At 36.9% G+C, this 21,411-nt stretch overlaps 3 protein-coding genes across 3 annotated transcripts; all 3 read right to left on the bottom strand.

Annotated features, from left to right (window-relative positions):
* Positions 1-4,622: 4,622 nt before the first annotated feature.
* Positions 4,623-7,225, bottom strand: LOC141598627 (putative nucleoredoxin 1-2). The gene is made up of 2 exons (XM_074418328.1): positions 7,004-7,225; positions 4,623-5,499 (listed from the first exon to the last, which is right to left on the bottom strand). The coding sequence occupies exons 1-2, from the start codon at positions 7,100-7,102 to the stop codon at positions 4,843-4,845; spliced, it is 756 nt and encodes a 251-aa protein (XP_074274429.1). The 5' UTR covers positions 7,103-7,225; the 3' UTR covers positions 4,623-4,842.
* A 2,694-nt stretch (positions 7,226-9,919) lies between these two features.
* On the bottom strand, positions 9,920-12,062 carry LOC141598629 (putative nucleoredoxin 1). Its single transcript, XM_074418330.1, has 2 exons — positions 11,896-12,062; positions 9,920-10,655 (listed from the first exon to the last, which is right to left on the bottom strand). The coding sequence occupies exons 1-2, from the start codon at positions 11,992-11,994 to the stop codon at positions 10,257-10,259; spliced, it is 498 nt and encodes a 165-aa protein (XP_074274431.1). The 5' UTR covers positions 11,995-12,062; the 3' UTR covers positions 9,920-10,256.
* Positions 12,063-15,813: 3,751 nt separating this feature from the next.
* LOC141598625 (putative nucleoredoxin 1) lies at positions 15,814-20,247 on the bottom strand. The gene is made up of 4 exons (XM_074418327.1): positions 19,953-20,247; positions 17,790-18,269; positions 16,845-17,327; positions 15,814-16,694 (listed from the first exon to the last, which is right to left on the bottom strand). Exons 1-4 carry the CDS (start codon positions 20,049-20,051, stop codon positions 16,041-16,043), a joined length of 1,716 nt encoding a protein of 571 aa, XP_074274428.1. The 5' UTR covers positions 20,052-20,247; the 3' UTR covers positions 15,814-16,040.
* Between the last annotated feature and the right edge of the window lie 1,164 nt (positions 20,248-21,411).

Below are 21,411 nucleotides of genomic sequence, written 5' to 3'. Positions count from 1 at the left end.
TGTTTTTGAATAATAGTCGGCTTTCATTATTTTTAATAATTAAAATTAATAAGCACAAAAATAATTTAATCTAGAAGTCTTTTAAATGGTACACTTTTTTTTTTTTGAAAATATCACTAACATTATAACCAGTACATTAAAACTTATTACAAGTACAACTCATTTATATAAATATCTTAAATTCCCGCTATATAAGTCAAGCTCACAAGTACCTTGCTTTAGCTCTCAAATGCCATGCTTTAGCACGGGATCTCAACTAGTTCTTAAATACTCGTACAACTTTGTCTTGATTCCTTTGTTCATATATCCTCATATAACAAAATTAGTATGAAAAAAAATTACTCGGGATTTTAGAAAAATAAAGGGTCAAGCAGGAACTCAGAATCTGTATTATAAACGAACTCATGTTTGAATAGTCTAATTAGGGGATTCTACCCATAGTGGTAAGGTAGATTTGCTAAGACACGAGGGACCTTGATAAAATTCTTCGATTTTACGATCTAAGCTTATATCATAGACACCCATGTCGCACCTATTTATGGTATTGGAGAAGCGGTAGTTGTGATCATAGTTATCAGTGTAGTAGATACAATTAGGCCTACAAATAGGAGGACACGCTTCGACAGAGAAGGACGAGTTATGACCAAGGAAAACTGCTCTATTTCCCAAACTCGTTGTTTCTTTGGCCTCCCCGGTATCAACATTTATCTCCCACACTTTGAACCACTTTAGCTCCAATGTTTTGTTTTCAAGATCTTCTAATTCCCGAAATATCGCACAATGTTCCTACTGATTCTACCAAGTAAGACAAGTGAGGGACGTGCATTGGAACATTAAATTTGCCACGAGCCTTGGCGTTGATGGGGGACTTGAGTTTCCGACCGCTATAATTTTTCCAAATTGCTCCACGGCATAGAATTCTCCTTTGTGAAAAGTGATGTCCAGAAATGACGAGAATGTGTGTTGAGCATGTTCCATTGTTTATCCCCGCTTTTCCAGAAAGCCAAATCAACGCTGGCCGGGAATTTCATGGCAAGCACGTAGTCTTTAGTAGTTGATGGGTCTTCTGACAACACAAATTTATCATACATAAACAGGTATGAATTAGGTTGCCATTGCCATGATCTCGTTCTACTTCCAAAGATATGATCCGGGAAGGGCGGGGGTTGAACAACTTGCTTAGTAATCGGGTTCACTAGGGTAATGTTCAAGCCTAATTGGGTGACGGAAATAAGCCAACCACGTGAAGAGTAGTACCTCCAATCACCGGTCCGTCCTCGTCTTTGTCGGTGGAAACAAGAGACTCGTGGTCATGTTGTCGATGTCGTCCTCGGCGACGGATGTGGTTGATGGCTTAGGCGGCTCAATCGGCGAACCTTACGGTTGTAGAGGTCAGTAAAACCGACGTGTCGATGTGCATGGAGGTTACGCAAGTAATAGCCATGGAGTTTGGATTGATGACTTGATCTGTTTGCAATTTTCATGGCTTTTCTCCAATCACTACACACTCTCCCAAATACATTAAAATCTTCATGAAATTGTATCGACTCGGCAATCTTCTTCCATATGTCCAATGGTATTAGTTCACTCCAGTTAGCCATATTGATTGATTGTTCAAGCAAATTAATAGTCAACAATGGCGTATTTAAACAGTTCATACGTTGAATGTTTTGGAAAATTTATTCAATATGGTTATCGACTGAATTCGATTTTGGAAACGTAATCTTTTAATCATTATTACAAATTTTACTATTTCACCTAAATACACAGGGAGATAAGTTAGCGACACTGCGTGCACCTTTGATTACCAAAATTATCTTTTCTTCTTTATAATTCTTTTTTTTTAAGAGAAAGGTAAATTCATTAATTAGTAATCGGTTTTTTACATGTTAGAAAAAAACGTTGTATTATTATTGCTCGTGTCTCAAACAATTAAAATCATATCGCATATTCGCATTTATACTAGTCTAAAGATCTAAACATGATAATCGTATCATATATATGTTCTAATATTATTAGCATAAATATAGCTTATTTCCATATTAATAATGTCGGGTCATAAAATGAGGGACATCTGCTATTTCATCGACAATTATTTTACTGCCAATTAGTTTCCGTGATTTCCTTTTTTTTAACAATTTCTATTTCAACTCCAGGGTATCTAGATGAAGGATAATAAATCACTTTTCTTCTCATAGGTCGTTAATCTGCTGGATTCCGTTAAATGCGTGGACTACTAAGAGCATCTCCAATGGTTTAAAAGACGAACGCGCAAAAAAAAAATTTTACTTGCTTAACCATTGAGCAATTCCATTCAATTAGGTTTAGAGAATTTCTTAGCTACCCATTGGAGCTAGTAGCTTAAATGGTCCTACCAAAAAATCTACCAACTAAAATAAAACACATGGAAATAGGCATGAAGTACAATTAATTTCTAAGCCACAATACAAGTAGAAACTACAATTTGTCTATAGTTTTACTTAAAAATAATGTAGCTTGAAAATCTTATTGTAAAGGTAAGGTAAAAGAAGAAGAACTAATTTTACTATTGTGGATCTTTCTAAAGATGCTAATAAAATCTTTAAACTGCATATTAAAGCTGCACGAAAATTGAGCAATATTGTTTTTCCCTTTTATTTGAGTTTTCGACTCCCTTTCTGGTGCAAAGGGAGTCAAAGTTCGCGATGTAGCTGCTGACATGTGCAAATGTTCGATTTTTGTTAAGTCATTTTCTGGTCTTTGGGTTCAATATTGCTGGAATATCAAGCCAACTGACCGCATTGGCCGGTTTTATAAAGAACGATGAATTTTGTGTCGGTCTGTCTTACACATCGGGTCATTTTGCTTTAATTTCTAAATTCCGGTTTATATAGGTCAAAAGGGGAAGCAAAGGCCATGTTTTTGAGGCATGAAGGTTTTCTGGGAGCTTTGGGTGCATTCAAGAGTTATGAGAAGCATGGACTCGGCGACTTGACGGCCCACCATCTGACCGAACAATCACCCATAATATCTCCTCGTCCTCAGACGGTCCAGAAAGTTGACAGCCCCTTTCGTGATGAGCTGACAGACAGTGATAGTGGTCTTGGCGCCAAGCCGCCAACAACTATAAAGTGATGGAGGCCAATCAAATTTTCATATACCTTGTAATTTAATCTAGGAAAATATTATGTATTCTAGATTAAAGGCCTGAAGTTTGGAGGAAAGTATGTCAATTATTCTTGTCACCAAACCAATTGTAACATGCCATTTGTGAAGATCCGACCCGTTCAACCCGGGTCAAGGTAACAGACAATGACACCAATCTTCTTGTATTTGTACACCTTGTATATAAATGAAGCTGTATCTTTCACCTTGTAATTTAATCTAGGAAAATATTACTACTTTTCTATGTTAATTTTGAGCTAATTTTGAGCATACCATATGAGTTTCAACTCCTAATAGTTAAGTACACAATTTTTAGAAGTGTTGTGTAACCTTGGGGGACGACGCATGTATCGATTTGTATCGTAGTCGGGCCGATTTCGTTTCTCATTCAGTGGCCTCCATATCGATAATGTGTGTCATGACTGATGAGACTGTTGACTATGGTCTCTCCCGAGACCCGAGTATAAGACGATCATTTTATATATGAAAGTATTTGTTTATTTTTGGTAATAATAAAACGATTTTTCTAAAATGATGCGAAAAGATTAACAAGATATTCTCATTAATTTGGTAACAATGAGTTTACTCATGAGAATTTCTTGTGAATCTTTTGCATACAGGTTATTAATGTGTGTCTTTAGGTCGCACGTTAGAAAAACCGATAAATAAATATGTAACTAGGGATGTCATTGGGGCGGGGCGGTGGTGGATATAGGCTCCCCCGTACCCGTACCCACCAAGAAAAACTCGTACCATCCCCGCCCCACCACCCGTGGCGGGTACAAGTTTCCAAAACCATCCCCGCCCCAACGGGTGGAAATATAAAACCGTACCCGCCCCGCTTACCCATTAACACGTTACACCATAATTTTATTCTATAAATTTTTTCGTAAAAGTTGGTTTAATCATTATTAATTTCTATTTTTTTTTAATTTATCTTTATAATTTTAATTTTTCACCAAATAAGTCAGTAAAAAACTTTATAAAATAGTTGTTATTATTAACATTATATCTTAATTATAACTAAATAAGATTTATAAAATTATCATAATCCTACTAGTTTTTTTAATGATTGGCGGGTAGGCGGGTATTAGGTGGGTAAGATACAAAAACCATCCCCGCCCCATGACCCATGGCGGGTACAATTTTCGTACCCGCACCCGCCCCACCACCCGCCAAAGCTCTACCCATCCCCACCCCAGTTGGGGCGGATGCGTGGCGGTACCCACTTGTACCCGCCCCGCTGACATCCCTATATGTAACCAACTAATATAGAGCCCTAAAAGTAAAATGATTTAAATCGTAAATAATTTTCCATTAGGAATTAGCATCTCATGTCTCAAAACGTTCGCTCTCTAATCATTAAAACATTAAATAAAATACAGAGATTTAGAATAGTCTCTAATGGTGAGAGTGAGAGACCGACTCGTACCAAACACAGATCAAGATTTACGAGAATACACGGTAAAAATAAGCACTTAATCAAACTCGAATCTGGATTAATCCGGATGAAAATATGCTGATGTCCATATAAAAAAGGTAGTCCATAGTCCATACTCATATAGACAACATATTTCAATAGAACACACACAGAGCCTTCCATTAGACCATTTTATTCGCGACGAAGATTACAAGCATAGCCACACATTCATAAATCATATACCAATAGGGTATCACTCCAGACTCAAAGACATGTTTTTAAATTTTACGACAAACGTCACCTTCGCAGATATAGCCTTCCTTGGTCTCGCCTTTGGCATCTTCTTCTTCCACTTCCTTAGAGTTTGCCAAAGCACATTTCGGGTCAAGATCGTAATCACACTCCTCACACCAGAAAGACCAGCCATTCCCCGGAGTAGTACACTCGTCACAATAGTAGCCATTTCTACGCACCTTCACCAACTCGTGTTCATGGAGTTCGTGTTTCACTTTCTCAGGCCACCCCTTTGCAATATCCTCGAGTTTCTGTTTCAAATCCTCTATGTGATCTTCGGTGAATGGAAATGCATCTGAACCATGAGTATCTATAAGGTGTCGGGTTTCAGTTGTAATAGTTTTACCTTCGGGTCCAATAGCCACAAGGCATGGGATGCCCTTCACTTTGAATTTACGGGATAAGAGCGCTTTCCTCTCATCGCCGAATGGTAGGGCTAACCATGGCATCTCAGAGTAATATTCATCAAATGAGGATTGGTCTCGATCACTAGACACAAAAATGACCTCAATTGCGTATCCCTTTGCCTTCATTTCATTGTATGTCTCGACAAGCTTTGGTGTAAAACCACGACATGGAGGACACCAATGAGCGGAGAAATAAATAAGCACGTGTTTTCCAACTAGCTGAGACACGGGCACCTGAGAATATATGACAGACATTGATTTAGAACAGGATGTCTCTTGTAAAAACATTCATTTTAACATACACAACTATATCATTAATTCTGGTAGTCTACTAGGAATAATTTTGGGGTTAAATAACTGGCTTATAGGAGTATTTGCGATTTCCGAAAGAAGGTGACGAAAGCAATCGAAGATTTTATACAAGAGAAGAATAATAGGAATAATTATAATAGTTGGGCCTCAACCATCACCTTGGTTTGGTTGAGATGGTTCATCTATCATGGTATCAGAGCCACTCTGACCGAAGGTCACGGGTTAATCCCCTCAAAAACTCTTGAAGTGGAGTTCCAGCACACGGTACGGGGAGCCGGTGCACAACTAACCACTCTTCAAGGCCAATGGGCATTTGAGTGAGGGAGCGTAATAGGAATAATTATAATAGTTGGGCCTCAACCATCACCTGAAGGTTTTGGTTGAGATGGTTCATCTATCAAAGAAAACCATTAGAGCATCACCTTAGAGCTTTCTTTTATCATTCTCAATTGTACATCTGACTGCAATCACTTCAAATCAAAAGCATCTAATACTCCCAACAGTCATCACAACAAGAACAACTCGGGTGCCCGTGATTAGACCATATACAAATTCGTGTGTAAGGCCGCCTTTTGTAAAATAATTGCTTAAGAGGGACATATACGTCTTAAACAATAAAATGTGTCATCTATCTATATCCGTAGTATTTGATCCGTTTTACATTAGGAAGACAAAGTCAATTAACCAACTAATACGGATTATGTTATTATTTATCTTCTTTAGGACCCGTCTTAGACGATATTAATGTAAAACAGCCTCACAACGGACCAATTGTTCAACATATTGCATCAGCCCTAAAATTGGAAAATACAATCCCTCAAAACCCATAAATAGGATTACAAATCCAGTTATATATAGAGCATTGTACAACTAAGGTGAGCTAATTCAAAGTTCATATTTTTAATGTGTGAATGGATGAGTTCAGATACTTTTTAATAAAGCTCATATTCTTTAACATAAAGCTCGATACTTTATTAGAAAGCTCGGATTCTATACCGTATCACTGGTTGTATAATCCATGAATTGCTCAAAACCCAATACCCCACCAAGAAGTACAAATTTACTATGGACCATTGAACTTTAATTTGATACTGAATTATTACTGAAGGCTGGTAAAATAAAACTCTTTCCGTTCATTTGTTTACTTTTTTTTTTATTTTCTTTGAAGATATTCTAATCAAAGTTGAGCAAATGATCGAGATGGACCGGTGAGTTTTCCTGGCAAAAAGATGCAAAATCACACATGTACTAAAAACCAGACCATCCGAGAAAACAAAAGTCTTAAACCCATCTATATTAAAACATACCCCTCCGTCCAATCGTTTATTTACCTTTGAATAAAATACACTTTACGGAAAATAAATAAACGATCAAGACAGAGGGGTGTAATAATAATAAGTTGACCAAATATGTGAAAGTAAATCACCTTGTCACCATTGTTACGGATGAGAAAATCGCTACCCTCGGAAGAAAAAAGAGCATTCAAATCATGACATTCATTGTTAGTTGAATTTTCATCAGCCATTGATTAACACTTTTTTTTTTTTGCAAATGTATAAGAGTTTCTGAGGATTTATTCTTTGGTGAATTAGTGTTATAAAGGACATAATATTATAATAATATTGCAAGTGTATATTAATTATGACATTGAATGGAGATTAGAAAAAGACTAAGACAAAGGGATATAATTGTATAAAGAAGTGTGTCCTTAATCGTGAAGAAATAAGGAACGACTCAACGGCCATTGTTTGAAGTCTAAGTCAATGTATATTTTTTTCGGTATTGACCAGGAGTATTCCATACCGACAGCTTAGGCAATCTCCTTCAGGGTACAGAATGCAATTTAATAGGTTGACCCCTCCCAAGTTTGGCTTTTTCATTCGCAAAAGTCAGAAATCGAAACTCTGACCACTTGTTTTTATTTTTTATAGTAAAGCCGCTAAGAAACCTAGCGGCTTCACTATTCACTTTTTTTTTTTTTTTTTTCAAAAATCGTCACCTTCAAACACTGATGGCAGCCTATTTTAGAAATGAACAACCACCGAAGCCGCTAAGAAAGTTAGCGGCTTCCCTATTTCTCTATTTTTCATAAACTTATTATTTATGGCATCTATCATCTGAAAAATGACAAGAAGACACAGCCGCTAAGAAACTTAGCGACTTTGCCTAAAAATTGGGAAAAAAAAAATGAAAGTGATAACGTGGACATCATTGGGGCAAAATTGTTTCAAAGAAACCCAATTTCCTAATATTTTGCTAATTAACTCCACTTTGCCAAAAAATTCCTTTATTCTTACGAATAAATTGTAGAACTAAGCCACAAGCTAGCAGTTTACAATGAGACATACGGAGTAATATGGAAGATAATTAGCAAGTTACCTTTTTCCCGCTGCTGGAAATCAGATAATCAATCACTGGTGCCAGAAACCAAAAGAGACTTCTAACTTTGATTTTTTTTTTTTTTTTTTTTTTTTGGCCGCCTCTTCCTCCTCTTTGAGCTGATTGACTCTCTCCGGTGTAAATGTTTACGCCTTAACTGATCAACTTCACTCCTTCATCACTCATCAGTCAAAAGTTTCCTATCTTTATCAAAAAAATATAAGAACAGGAATTCCCACAACACCGAATTTTTCATCAAGACTCTCTATTTTCACCTACAACCGCCATGTGAAATATTAACATATTATATTAACATATTCACACAATTCAGTTTCAGTACCTAGTACTACAATGATAACAAAAGATCACTAGTTCAGTATTAATCAATTTCGCGATAATAATGCTAGGTGGTTTAGTGAAGTCAAGATGTCCGCAACCTTTCCCTAGCTTAAACGCATACAGTACGATATACTCACTCCATTTCAATGGATTTAATCACAAATAGATATATCCAACAACATATAATACCACATTCCTTCCATCAGTAACCTTAAACAATCAAATTGATAATTTCTCATGGAATTACATGCATGATCATCACCAAAAGGTCCTCCTCAATTTGCAAATACCCACTAAGGATAATTTATTAAAAATCATAACTTTACAAAATAATCACAAATATCACGAATTTTTATTATTGAAGAAAAAAGTTATACTCCTTCCGTCCCAGTTAATTGTTATCTTTGGTTTTGGATACAAAGATCAAGGAAAGAGGAAGGGGTCAATTACTAAATAACAAGTAGAATAAATTGAGTGTAAATGATCAAATTGCTCATCAAGTTTATTGTTAAAATAAAAAGGACAACAATTGACTGAGCATCCCAAAATAAAAAAGGACAACAAATGACCGGGACATAGGGAGTAAGACTTTTAAGTTTTAACAGTCCAAAATCCATTTCAAATTTGATCATTCAAGATAAGCCCTCGTGAGAAAGAAAGGCGGTTTTACACGAACATTGTGTATAACACATACATCTACAAATATCATGACCCGATTAACTGAAAATTTAGTTACCAAATAAATCCATCTTACAAACTTTTAGTGTAAGGCCGCCTCACACAAGAATTTGTCCCTAACATATGATCAAAGCTGCAAATACCCACTAAGTAAAAATCACTAAAAATGGTAACTTTATAGAGAAAACACAACCCCCATCAAAAACACATGAAGAAATAGCTTATACTTTTCCTCCGTCCTGCTCCTTTGTTTACCTATTTCATTTTAGGGTGTCTCATTCATTTGTAATGGTCCCCTCCTTTCTCCTTGTCTTTTGTGCCAAAAACAAAAGGTAAACAAATGAGTGGAGACGAGAATATATAGAAGGAAGGTTGGTTACCTGATCACCAATGTTGCGGATGAGGAAATTTCTCTCCTTAGACGAAAGAATAGAGCATAAATCATAACACATGCTGTTTTAATAAGTTTTTTTCTAAGGCTTAATGGCTTGTTTTAACAAGTGTTGAAATGTTAGATCACTTTATATCTAAACGTCAATTCTTGTAGAAGACGGTCTCTCAGTAATTCAGTGAGAATGAGAAAGAAAGAACTAAATGGGTAATCAAAAGAAGATTTGGTTTTATACTCCATATATAAAACAGTTTTATTCGATAATTTGTGAATTATTTTTTTCTTTTTAAAAGAAAGACTTGAACAAATCGAATCGAATTAGTGTAATGTAGAGCCCTAAATGTAAAATGATTTGAACTGTAAATCGATCGAAAGTGGTTATATGGAGTATTAATTATTCCATTAGAAAATTTGGTATCCCATGTCTCAAAAGGTTGTCTCTCTAATCATCAAAACATAGAATAAAGCACAGGGATTTAGAATAAACTCAAGACCGACTCGTACAAAACACAGATCAAGATTTACGGGTACAAGGTAAAAATAAGCACGTAATCAAAACTCGAATTGAATCTGGATTAATCCGGACGAAAATATGCTGATGTTCATGTAAAAAGGTAATCCATACTCCTATAGACAAGGGACAACATATTTCAATAGAACACACACAGAGCCTTCCATTAGACCATTTTATTCGCGACGAAGAATACAAGCATAGTCACACATTCATAAATCGTAATATACCAATAGGGTATCACTCCAGACTCAAAGACATGTTTCCATAGCATAATAAACTCCATCTTAGACATTTCATTTTTAAATTTTACGACAAACGTCACCTTCACAGATATAGCCTTCCTTGGTCTCGCCTTTGGCGTCTTCTTCTTCCACTTCCTTAGAGTTTCTGTTTCAAGTCCTCTATGTGATCTTCGGTGAATGGGAATGCATCTGAACCATGAGTATCTATAAGGTGTCGGGTTTCAGTTGTAATAATTTTACCTTCGGGTCCAATAGCCACAAGGCATGGGATACCCCTCACTTTGAATTTACGGGATAATAACGCCTTCCTCTCATCGCCAAATGGTAGGGCTAACCATGGCATCTCAGAGTAATATTCATCAAATGAGGATTGGTCTCGATCACTAGACACAAAAATGACCTCAATTGCGTATCCCTTTGTCTTCATTTCATGGTATGTCTCGACAAGCTTTGGTGTAAAACCACGACATGGAGGACACCAATGAGCGGAGAAATAAATAAGCACGTGTTTTCCAACAAGCTGCGACACGGGCACCTGAGAATATATGAGACATTGATTTAGAACAGGATGTCTCTTGTAAAAACATTCATTTAAACATACACAACTATATCATTAATTCTGGTAGTCTACTAGGAATAATTTTGGGTTTTGGGGGTTAAATAACTAACTGGCTTATATGACGAGTATTTGCGATTTCTGAAAGAAGGTGAGGAAAGCAATCCAAGATTTTACATGAGAAGAAAACCATTAGAGCATCACCTTAGAGCTTTCTTTTATCATTCTCAATTGTACATCTGACTGCAATCACTTCAAATCAAAAGCATCTAATACTCCCAACAGATTAGACCATACACAAATTCGTGTGAAAGGCCGCCTTTTGTAACCGTTTTTTTTTTTCCAGTTTCCGTCTTCAATTTCATAAAATTATTGTTTAACAGGGACATACGTCTTAAACAATAAAATGTGTCATCTATCTATATAGGTAGTATTTGATCTGTTTTACATTAGGAAGACCAAGTCAATTAAACTAATACGAAGTATCAAGTATGTTATTAGTTATCTTCTTTAGGACCCGTCTTAGACGATATTAATGTAAAACAGCCTCACAACGGACCAATTGTTCAACATATTGCATTCCGTCCGTCTTGTTTCAGACCGCCTTATTTCAGACCGCAATAAGACCTCTCACAAGTGAGAAGCACATGGGTGGTGGGACACCCCCATGTGCTTTCCCACTCACACCCTAAATGAGTTTTTTGTGAGATGAAATGGTATCCGTCTGACAATTTCAGACGGATAATTTCAGACGGATATGGCGGTCTGAAATAAGAATAAGAATTTGTGTATTGCATTAGCCCTGAAATTGGAAAATACAATCCCTCAAAACCCTATACCCCACCAATTACAAATTTACAATGGACCATTGAACTTTAATTTGATACTGAATTACTGAAGGCTGGTAAAATAAAATACTCTTTCCGTTCATTTGTTTACTTTTTTTTTTATTTTTCTTTGAAGATATTCTAATCAAAGTTGAGCAAATGATCGAGATGGACGGGTGAGTTTTCCTGGCAAAAAGATGCAAAATCACACGTACTAAAAACCAGACCATCCGAGAAAACAAAAGTCTTAAACCCATCTATATTAAAACATACCCCTCGGTCCAATCGTTTATTTACCTTTGAATAAAATACCTCTTACAGAAAATAAATAAACGATCAAGACGGAGGGGTGTAATAATAATAAGTTGACCAAATATGTGAAAGTAAATCACCTTGTCACCATTGTTACGGATGAGAAAATCGCTACCCTCGGAAGAAAAAAGAGCATTCAAATCATGACATTCATTGTTAGTTGAATTTTCATCAGCCATTGATTAACACTTTAGGATTTATTCTTTGGTGAATTAGTTTTTTTTTTTTGGTTAAGTTCTTTGGTGAATTAGTGTTATAAAGGACATAATAGTATAATAATATTGCAAGTGTATATTAATTATGACATTGAATGGAGATTAGAAAAAGACTAAGACAAAGGGATATAATTGTATAAAGAAGTGTGTCCTTAATCGAGAAGAAATAAGGAACGACTCAACGGCCATTATTTGAAGTCTAAGTCAATGTATATTTTTTTTTTGGTATTGACCGAGTATCCCTACCGAGAGCTAAGACAAGTCAATGGTTGACCTTTTTCATTCACAAGAGTAAGGAATCGAACCCCTGACCACTTGTTTAACAGATGAAAGTCCTTACCACTCACACCAGCCAACTCTGGTTAAGTCAATACAATAAAACACAGTAGTCTTGTTTTTTTAGTACGAGCATCTTCATGTGAATGCAAAAGATTCTCGTGTAATGGAGGGTGTAATACAGAAGCAGGATTGATTAGTTCTAAAATGATCATCTGCATCTAACAGGGTAGAAATAATCGAACCTTTTTTCTTACGAATAAATTGTAGAACTAAGCCACAAGCTAGTAGTTTACAATGAGACATACGGAGTAATATGGAAGGTAATTAGCAAGTTACCTTTTTCCCGCTGCTTGAAATCAGACCAAAAGAGACTTCTAACTTTTTTTTTTTTTTTTTTTTTTTTTTTTTTTTTTTTTTTTTCGCCGCCTCTTCCTCCTCTTTGAGCTGATTGACTCTCTCCGGTGTAAATGTTTACGCCTTAACTGATCAACTTCACTCCTTCATCATTCATCAGTCAAAAGTTTCCCATCTTTATCAAAAAAATATAAGAACAGGAATTCCCACAACACCGAATTTTTCATTAAGACTCTCTATTTTCACCTACAACCGCCATGTGAAATATTAACATATTCACACAATTCAGTTTCAGACTTTCAGTACCTAGTACTACAATGATAACAAAAGATCACTAGTTCAGTATTAATCAATTTCGCGATACTGCTAGGTGGTTTAGTGAAGTTAAGATGTCCGCAACCTTTCCCTAGCTTAAACGCATACGATATACTCACTCCATTTCAATGGATTTAATCAAAAATAGATATATCCAACAACATATAATCCCACATTCCTTCCATCAGTAACCTTAAACAATCAAATTGATAATTTCTCAAGGAATTACATGCATGATCATCATCAAAAGATCCTCAATTTGCAAATACCCACTAAGGATAATTTATTAAAAATCATAACTTTACAAAATAATCACAATATCACGAATTTTTATTGAAGAAAAAGATTATACTCCTTTCTCAGTCAATTGTTATCCTTTGTTTTTGGCACAAAGACCAAGGAAAGAGGAATAGGTCAATTACTAAATTACAAGTGGAATAAATTGAGTGTGAATAATCAAATTGCTCATCAAATTCATTCTTAAAATAAAAAGGACAACAATTAACTGAGACATCTCAAAATAAAAAAGGACAACAAATGACTGGGACATAAGGAGTATCTAGAAGGGCTTGATCTCAAATTTGATCATTCAAGATAAACCCTCGTGAGAAAGTAAGGCGATTTTACACGAACATTGTGTATAACACATACATCTACAAATATCATGACCCGATTAACTGAAAATTTAGTTACCAAATAAATCCATCTTACAAAGTTTTACTGTAAGGCCGCCTCACACAAGAATTTGTACCTAACATATGATCAAAGCTGCAAATACCCACTAAGTAAAAATCACTAAAAATGGTAACTTTATAGAGAAAATCACAACCCCCATCAAAAACACATGAAGAAATAGCTTATACTTTTCCTCCGTCCCGGTCCTTTGTTTACCTATTTCATTTTAGGGTGTCTCATTCATTTGTAATGGTCCCTCCTTTCTCCTTGTCTTTTGTGCCAAGAACAAAAGGTAAACAAATGGGGGGGGGGGGGGGGTGCGGGGTGTATATAGAGGTGGCAATCGGGTCAGTCGGGTCGGGTTTGGGTCGGGTCACGTCGGGTCGGGTCATATCGGGTTCGGGTCATATCGGTCAAAGATACCCTTTCGGGTCGAGTCGGGTCGAGTTCGGGTCGTTATCGGGTCGGGTCATTTCGGGTCGAATGATGTATTGGGTCGGGTCGGGTTTGGGTCGGGTCATTGTCGGGTCCGGTAACTTAATCGCATTACTATAATTTTTTACCATAAATTTATTTTTTAACCTATTCTTTGGTTTAATTAATTCATTACTAAGTCAAACATATCAATCTAAACGCAAAATCACTTAAATTTTGATCAAAATTAAGCTTAATAATTATCGGGTCATCAACTTAATCGGGTTAGTATCGGGTCGGATCAATATCGGGTCGGATCTGGGTCGGGTTCGGGTCGCTGATAATCGGGTCGTGTCGGGTTACGGGTCGTCATCGGATCGGGTCGGGTCGGTTTCGGGTCACGATATTTTCGGGTTCGGGTCGGGTCGGTTTTGCTCGGGTTCGGGTCGGGTCAGACTTGCCAGCTCTAGGTGTATATAGAAGAAAGGTTGGTTACCTGATCACCAATGTTGCGGTTGAGGAAATTTCTCTCCTTAGACGAAAGAATAGAGCATAAATCACAACACATGCTGTGGTTTTCAATTAGTCTTACTGAAGACGGGTCGGAGCAAGTGACGGATAATGGCACTCACAAAACGGATAGGGGGACAAGGTGGGGCACCCCCATGTGCTTCCCTCTCTCCTCTATTTGGGTCATTTGTGAGGGAAAATGGTATCCGTCACTCTAAAGTGACGGATACGTGCCGTCACAAATGAGATTTTGTGGTTTTAATAAGTTTTTTTTTCTAAGGCTTAATGGCTAATATTAGGATATTAGGTCCATTAAGGTCGGCTTCGTCTAGAGTTTATCCAATGTATTGAATCACAATCACAATCACAATCAATCAATAATACTCCCTTCTATTCATTTTAACTCTCCCCTTTCAAAAGGGCCGCAAATTAAGGGGAGAGTTATTTTATTGTAAAGTATTGTGGTGTTGTAAGGTAATTGGAGAGAGGGAAGGTATTATTGTGGGATAAGATGATTAAAATAAGTATTGTTGTGGGGTAAGGTGATTAAAATAAGATAAAGTATGAGTATTGTGGAGGTATTGTTGTGGGGTAAGCTGATTAAAATAAGTATAAAATTTTACTAAATAAGGAAATGGGAGAGTTATATGAATAGATGAAAAAGGAAAGGGGGAGAGTTAAAATGAATAGGAGGGAGTACAATTCTCCACCTTTATGAATTATCCCCGTCTAGATCTTAACGGCTAATGTTGTTTTAACAAGTTTTGAAATGTTAGATCACTTTATATCTAAACGTCAATTCTTGTAGGAGACAGTCTCTCAGTAATCCAGTGAGAATGAGAAAGAAAGAACTAAATGGGTAATCAAAAGAAGATTTGTTTTTATACTCTATATATAAAACAGTTTTATTCGATAATTTGTGAATTGTTTTTTTTCTTTTTAGAAGAAAGACTGGAACAAATCGAATCGAATGAGTGTAATGTAGAGCCCTAAATGTAAAATGATTTGAACTGTAAATCGATCGAAAGTGGTTATATGGAGTATTAATTATTCCATTAGGAAATTTAGTATCCCATGTCTCAAAAGGTTGTTTCTCTAATCATCAAAAACATAGAATAAAACACAGGGATTTAGAATAAACGCATATGGTGAGACCGACTCGTACAAAACACAGATCAAGATTTACAGGTACAAGGTAAAAATAAGCACGTAATCAAAACTCAAATTGAATCTGGATTAATCCGGACGAAAATATGCTGATTTCCATATAAAAAGGTAATCCATACTCATATTAACAACATATTTCAATAGAACACACACAGCCTTCCATTAGACCATCTTATTCGCGACGAAGATTACAAGCAGTCACACATTCATAAATCATACTATACCAATAGGGTATCACTCCAGACTCAAAGACATGTTTTCATAGCACAACAAACTCCATCTTAGACATTTCATTTTTAAATTTTACGACAAACGTCACCTTCACAGATATAGCCTTCCTTGGTCTCGCCTTTGGCATCTTCTTCCACTTCCTTAGAGTTTGCCAAAGCACATTTCGGGTCAAGATCATAATCACACTCCTCACACCAGAAAGACCAGCCATTCCCAGGAGTAGTACACTCGTCACAATAGTAGCCATTTCTACGCACCTTCACCAACTCGTGTTCATGGAGTTCGTGTTTCACTTTCTCAGGCCACCCCTTTGCAATATCCTCGAGTTTCTGCTTCAAATCCTCTATGTGATCTTCGGTGAATGGAAATGCATCTGAACCATGAGTATCTATAAGGTGTCGGGTTTCAGTTGTAATAGTTTTACCTTCGGGTCCAATAGCCACAAGGCATGGGATGCCCTTCACTTTGAATTTACGGGATAATAACGCCTTCCTCTCATCGCCAAATGGTAGGGCTAACCATGGCATCTCAGAGTAATATTCATCAAATGAGGATTGATCTTGATCGCTGGACGCAAAAATGACCTCAATTGCGTTTCCCTTTGCCTTCATTTCATTGTATGTCTCAACAAGCTTTGGTGTAAAACCACGACATGGAGGACACCAATGAGCGGAGAAATAAATAAGCACGTGTTTTCCAACAAGCTGAGACACGGGCACCTGAGAATATATGACAGACATCGTTTTAGAACAGAAAGAGTTATTTGGATAATTTGCTACATAGCCGTCGTATATGAATATTTCAGTTTTTCAAAAAAAGGTCGGCAAGCATTTGCAGATTCTATAAGAGAGAAAGAGAAAGGGCATCACCTTAGAGCCAGTTTTGTCAATGACATAGTCCTTTTCTCCTGAAACCAGAATGGATTCGAGAGTTTGTGACTCGAGTTTGGCTTTTTCGATCTCTGCCAGCTCAGCAAGCTTATTCGGAGTGAAAGGATAAGCAGTGACGCCATGCTCCTGTATTAGTTCTACCACATCAAGATTCTGAGTCTTTCCATCTGGGCCAATTATGACCAGGGTGGGGATACTGCGGAGTTCAAAGTAACGGGCAAGCTTTTCAATCTTAATGTCCTTGAACGGCAAAGCAAGCCATGGCATTTTGGAAAGCTCCTCTTTAAATCCATCTTCATCCCTCTCATCCAAGTAGATCAACACCACCTCAAATTTCTCGCCATTTTCTTTTACCTTGTTGTAAACATTCACTAGTTTTGGTGTGAACTCCACGCAGTCTTCATCGGCGCCAACATAGAAGTAGAGGCCGACAGTATTTCCTTCAAGATTGGCAACAGAAGTCTGGAATAATCCAGATACGAGCAGCAAATTAGTAATTATCCCGAATTATTTACTACTAATAAACAGCTAGACGCTATAATGTATTAATTAACAAGGGTAAATCAAAACGAACTCGAGCATATCCAATATCTAGAAAGAAAAAAGAAAAAACTGTATCTCGCTAAAGAGATACGTGACACGACATTTATCATATATGCCCAGCTTAATTAAAATTCCTCATCAAAGCTTAGAGACGATTTATCTGACAAAATTCAAAATTAACCTAAGTTTTTTTCCTGGAAAATTATGCCTGTAAGCTGTAGAAGAGTTGATGTTCATAATGAGAGAAAAAATCGGAATAGAAAAATGTTTCCAAAATCCAAAATTTGTGAGTTGATTATTAACCCGAAAACAAAGCATAAGATTGGTCCGTATAAGACGATCATAAGCCAGGTGCGTACGATGACATATATATATAGTTACCTTGTTTCCATCACTTGAAACCAAATAATCTCGGGTGCTAGAAACCAAAAGAGACTTCAAATTTTGGTTTCTCTTTGCTGCCTCTTCTTCCTCCTTCAATTGATTAATTCTTTCCGGGGTAAATGGGTACGCCTCAGCCTGATGTTCCATGACCAATTCCACCCCTGCATCAGTCAGGACTTTCCCTTCTCCGTTAAGAATCACAAGATGAGGAATCCCCATCACATTGAATTTTGCATCGAGGCCATCTTTCACGGTTGAATCAGAGAACGGAATTGCAAGCCAGGGCATCTTTGAAAAGTAGCCATTGAAAGATTCTTCATCTCTATCTGCTGAAACAAAGACAACTTCAAAGTCCCCTTTTGAGGACAGCTCTTTGTAGGTTTCAATCAATTTTGGGGTGAAGCCACGACAAGGAGGGCACCACGAGGCGGAAAAATACAAACCCACAATTTTCCCACTGAGAGCTTTGATTTCAACCTACAATGACCAACAGAACTAAATGAAACTTTGCATGATATACCGACAGTTATACTGCAATAAGTTTTGAAAAAGACCGTCTGACAAGTGAGATCAACCCAAATCTCTATGTATATGAGACACACACTGAAAAAAATTAAGATCTATATCGACTATATGTATTCCTCATTTAATTGCTCCGCAGTTGGTTATATACGTTTTGTGTTTATAGTTCTAACTTCTATACTACTGTAACTGAAATTCCCGTTGTCTTGCAGAAAGCAAATAAACTTCAGCGATATCTTTATTCATATTCAAAGCTGTATTGAAATAAGGCAAATAACTCATACTCCCCCAAACCGACCAAAGGCTAGGGATGACCTGCTCCAGCACTAGACATCAAAAACTTGTAGCTAGCAAGTAGTTACCAGTCCATTTTGGTTCATTTCATCACAATAAAAGTCAAAGGGTCATTGAGCTGATCAGATTCTGATCTTGGCTCGTATAACATAGCTCAGTCTCGAAACAGCTCATAAGTCATAAATCTAGGAGTTCTTAAACCAAGGGCGCGCGCTCAGCTAGTATAATATACTACAAGCCGGAGTTCAATCCTACCCTTGACCAAACAGATGTTGAGAGTTCAACTAGTCGGCTCAAATCAATTACAGCCCTAGGCGCCCACAAATTCTCACTTTAGACGGACACTATCCGACTAAAGTTGTAGATGGGTCAAATATCACACCACCTTCATAATAAGACGGACAACAAATGGGATGTCATCACTTTGTCTTATTATGTAAGTGGTGACATATTTGACCTGTCTACACTTTAGACGGATATACCCGTCTAAAGTGAGATTAATTGCTAGGCGCCCAGCCTAGAGCACAAAATTTATCATTGATTCCAATTGATTTGAGCTGAATCATTGTCAATCCAAGGACTGCAATCACCTCAAATCAGATCATCTAATTCTAATAGTCCAACAGTCAACACAACAAGAACAACTCAGGTGCCCATGATTTGACCATACACAAATTCCTGCTTAAGACCGTCTTTCGTAACCGTTTTTTCAGTTTCTATTTTCTATTCAGACTAGCACAAATATCCATCTATAGTTATAGACGGGCCAAATATACACCCACTTTAAGCATAAGACAGGTAACAAATTGCATGGTGGGCCCAAAAATGTCACCACTTTAATCATATTTGACCCGTCTTCCACTTGAGACGGATATATCCGTCTATAGTGGGACTAATTGTCAAACTAGTAGGGTTATCCATCTTTTCAGACTCGACTTACACAATATGAATATTAATGTAAAACCGCCTCACAATGGACCAATTGTTCCACAAATTGCATTAATCCTATAATTGGAAAAACAATCCCTAAACCCCAATACCCACCAATTACAATCGATCATTTATCTTTAATCTGATACTGAATTGTTACTGAATGATGGTAAAAAGAATACCATCCCCGTCTCATTCATTGGTTTACCTATTTTTACCCAAAGATAAATAAATGATCCAGATGGAAAAAGACGGGTGATTATTCCTAAAAATCAGACCATCCAAGAAATCAAAAGGCTTAAACCCGTCAACATTATAGTCGGTTCCAACCATTTATTTACTTTTAATTAAAATAATAAGAATGATAAACCGTAAACAAATAATCGGGACGAAAAGAGTAATCAAGTAAATTACCTTATCACCATTGTTACGGATGAGAAAATCCCTACCCTCAGAAGAAAAAAGAGCATTCAAATCATGACTTTCATTGTTAATTGAATTTTCATCAGCCATTGATTAACACCTTTTTTGTGAAATAGAAAGAGTTTCAAGGAATTATTCTTTGGAGAATTAGTGTTACACAACTAGCACAAGGGACGTAATAATGTGAGTGTATATATAGTTGGTGAGAATGAAAGGAGACTAAAAAAGACCAAGACAAGAGGGGTATAATTGTCTAAGAAATGTGTCCTTAATGGTGAAGAAATAATGGACGACTCGACGAGTAGTAGACGGACATTATTTAAAGTCTAGTCAATGTGTACCCATTACGCGGTTAGCATCTTCGTATGATGATTCCAAATTTTAAATTAGTACTCCGTACTTTCTAGAATTAAATGCATAAGATTATTATGGAGCAAACGGTTATTTTGGTAATTCTGTGGAGGGGTGTGCATTGTAGCTGGCCAATGCGGCCCATCCCGGTCTTGTGGGCCAAGATCAAATAGCCCGGTTGTCTGTGGGCCAGCTCGGCACAGCGCGGTCATTACAGTTGGTCGGGCTAATGCTCACATTACATAGACCCGGGCGGTCTAACACTAAAAGAAAATAAAAGGCAAAGGGGACCAAACCGGCTCGCCCTGTCCCGCTGCTAAGTGGAGTGAGAAACCAACCCAGCCCGGTCCCTCACTTGTGTCGTGCCTTGGCTGCAACTTGGCTCGGCCCCTAGCCTGGCCCAGTCTGCCATGGTCTGACCCTGCACACACCCCTAATTCTGCGTAAGGATGTTTTATGTTGTTTTTAGGTGTAATGCAAGACACAAAGAGAATGGCCAAATGACCAAATTGGTAAAAAAAGTAGGAGTTAAGTGACAAATTGGTAAAAAAAACTTAGCAAAGTGACATATTGGTAAAAAAAGTTGATTGCAAGCGACAAATTGGTAAAAAAACATTTCCTAGCACAATTTGACGGAAAATTGGTAAAATAAACATTTCGGAGGACAATTTGACGAAAAATAAAACATTATTTAGACTAACTTATTACCGGATTGTTCCTACTATAAAACCGTCTTATAAAACTTTCTGAATGGGTCCATCTCCTATTTCTTATTCTAATTCCTCCGTAAATTCCATTTCGCTAAATACTTAGGTTGATTTATAACCTCATTTTGACATTTTTTTTTAAATTCTCTTTCGAATCAGATCAACTTTAGAGTTAACTTTCGGGTCATGTTTGGCTTTCCAAAGTCTAATAGTTTGTTTGGCTAGACAAAGAGGAAGTACATGGCGGATTGGCAAGGAGGAATGGAAAAATTTTTAATTTGCCGGTGTGAAATGCTGGGTTTCTCCTCCAAATACCTCCAGTTTAAATTTGGCCCAAAACTTTAAAACTTGTTATGTAATGTCATAAAATCGCCTAATCTTTATTTAACAAA

Source organism: Silene latifolia, chromosome 9 (genome assembly GCF_048544455.1).
Source record: "Silene latifolia isolate original U9 population chromosome 9, ASM4854445v1, whole genome shotgun sequence".
Lineage (NCBI taxonomy): Eukaryota > Viridiplantae > Streptophyta > Magnoliopsida > Caryophyllales > Caryophyllaceae > Silene > Silene latifolia.
This window is presented reverse-complemented; position numbering and strand designations above follow the sequence as displayed.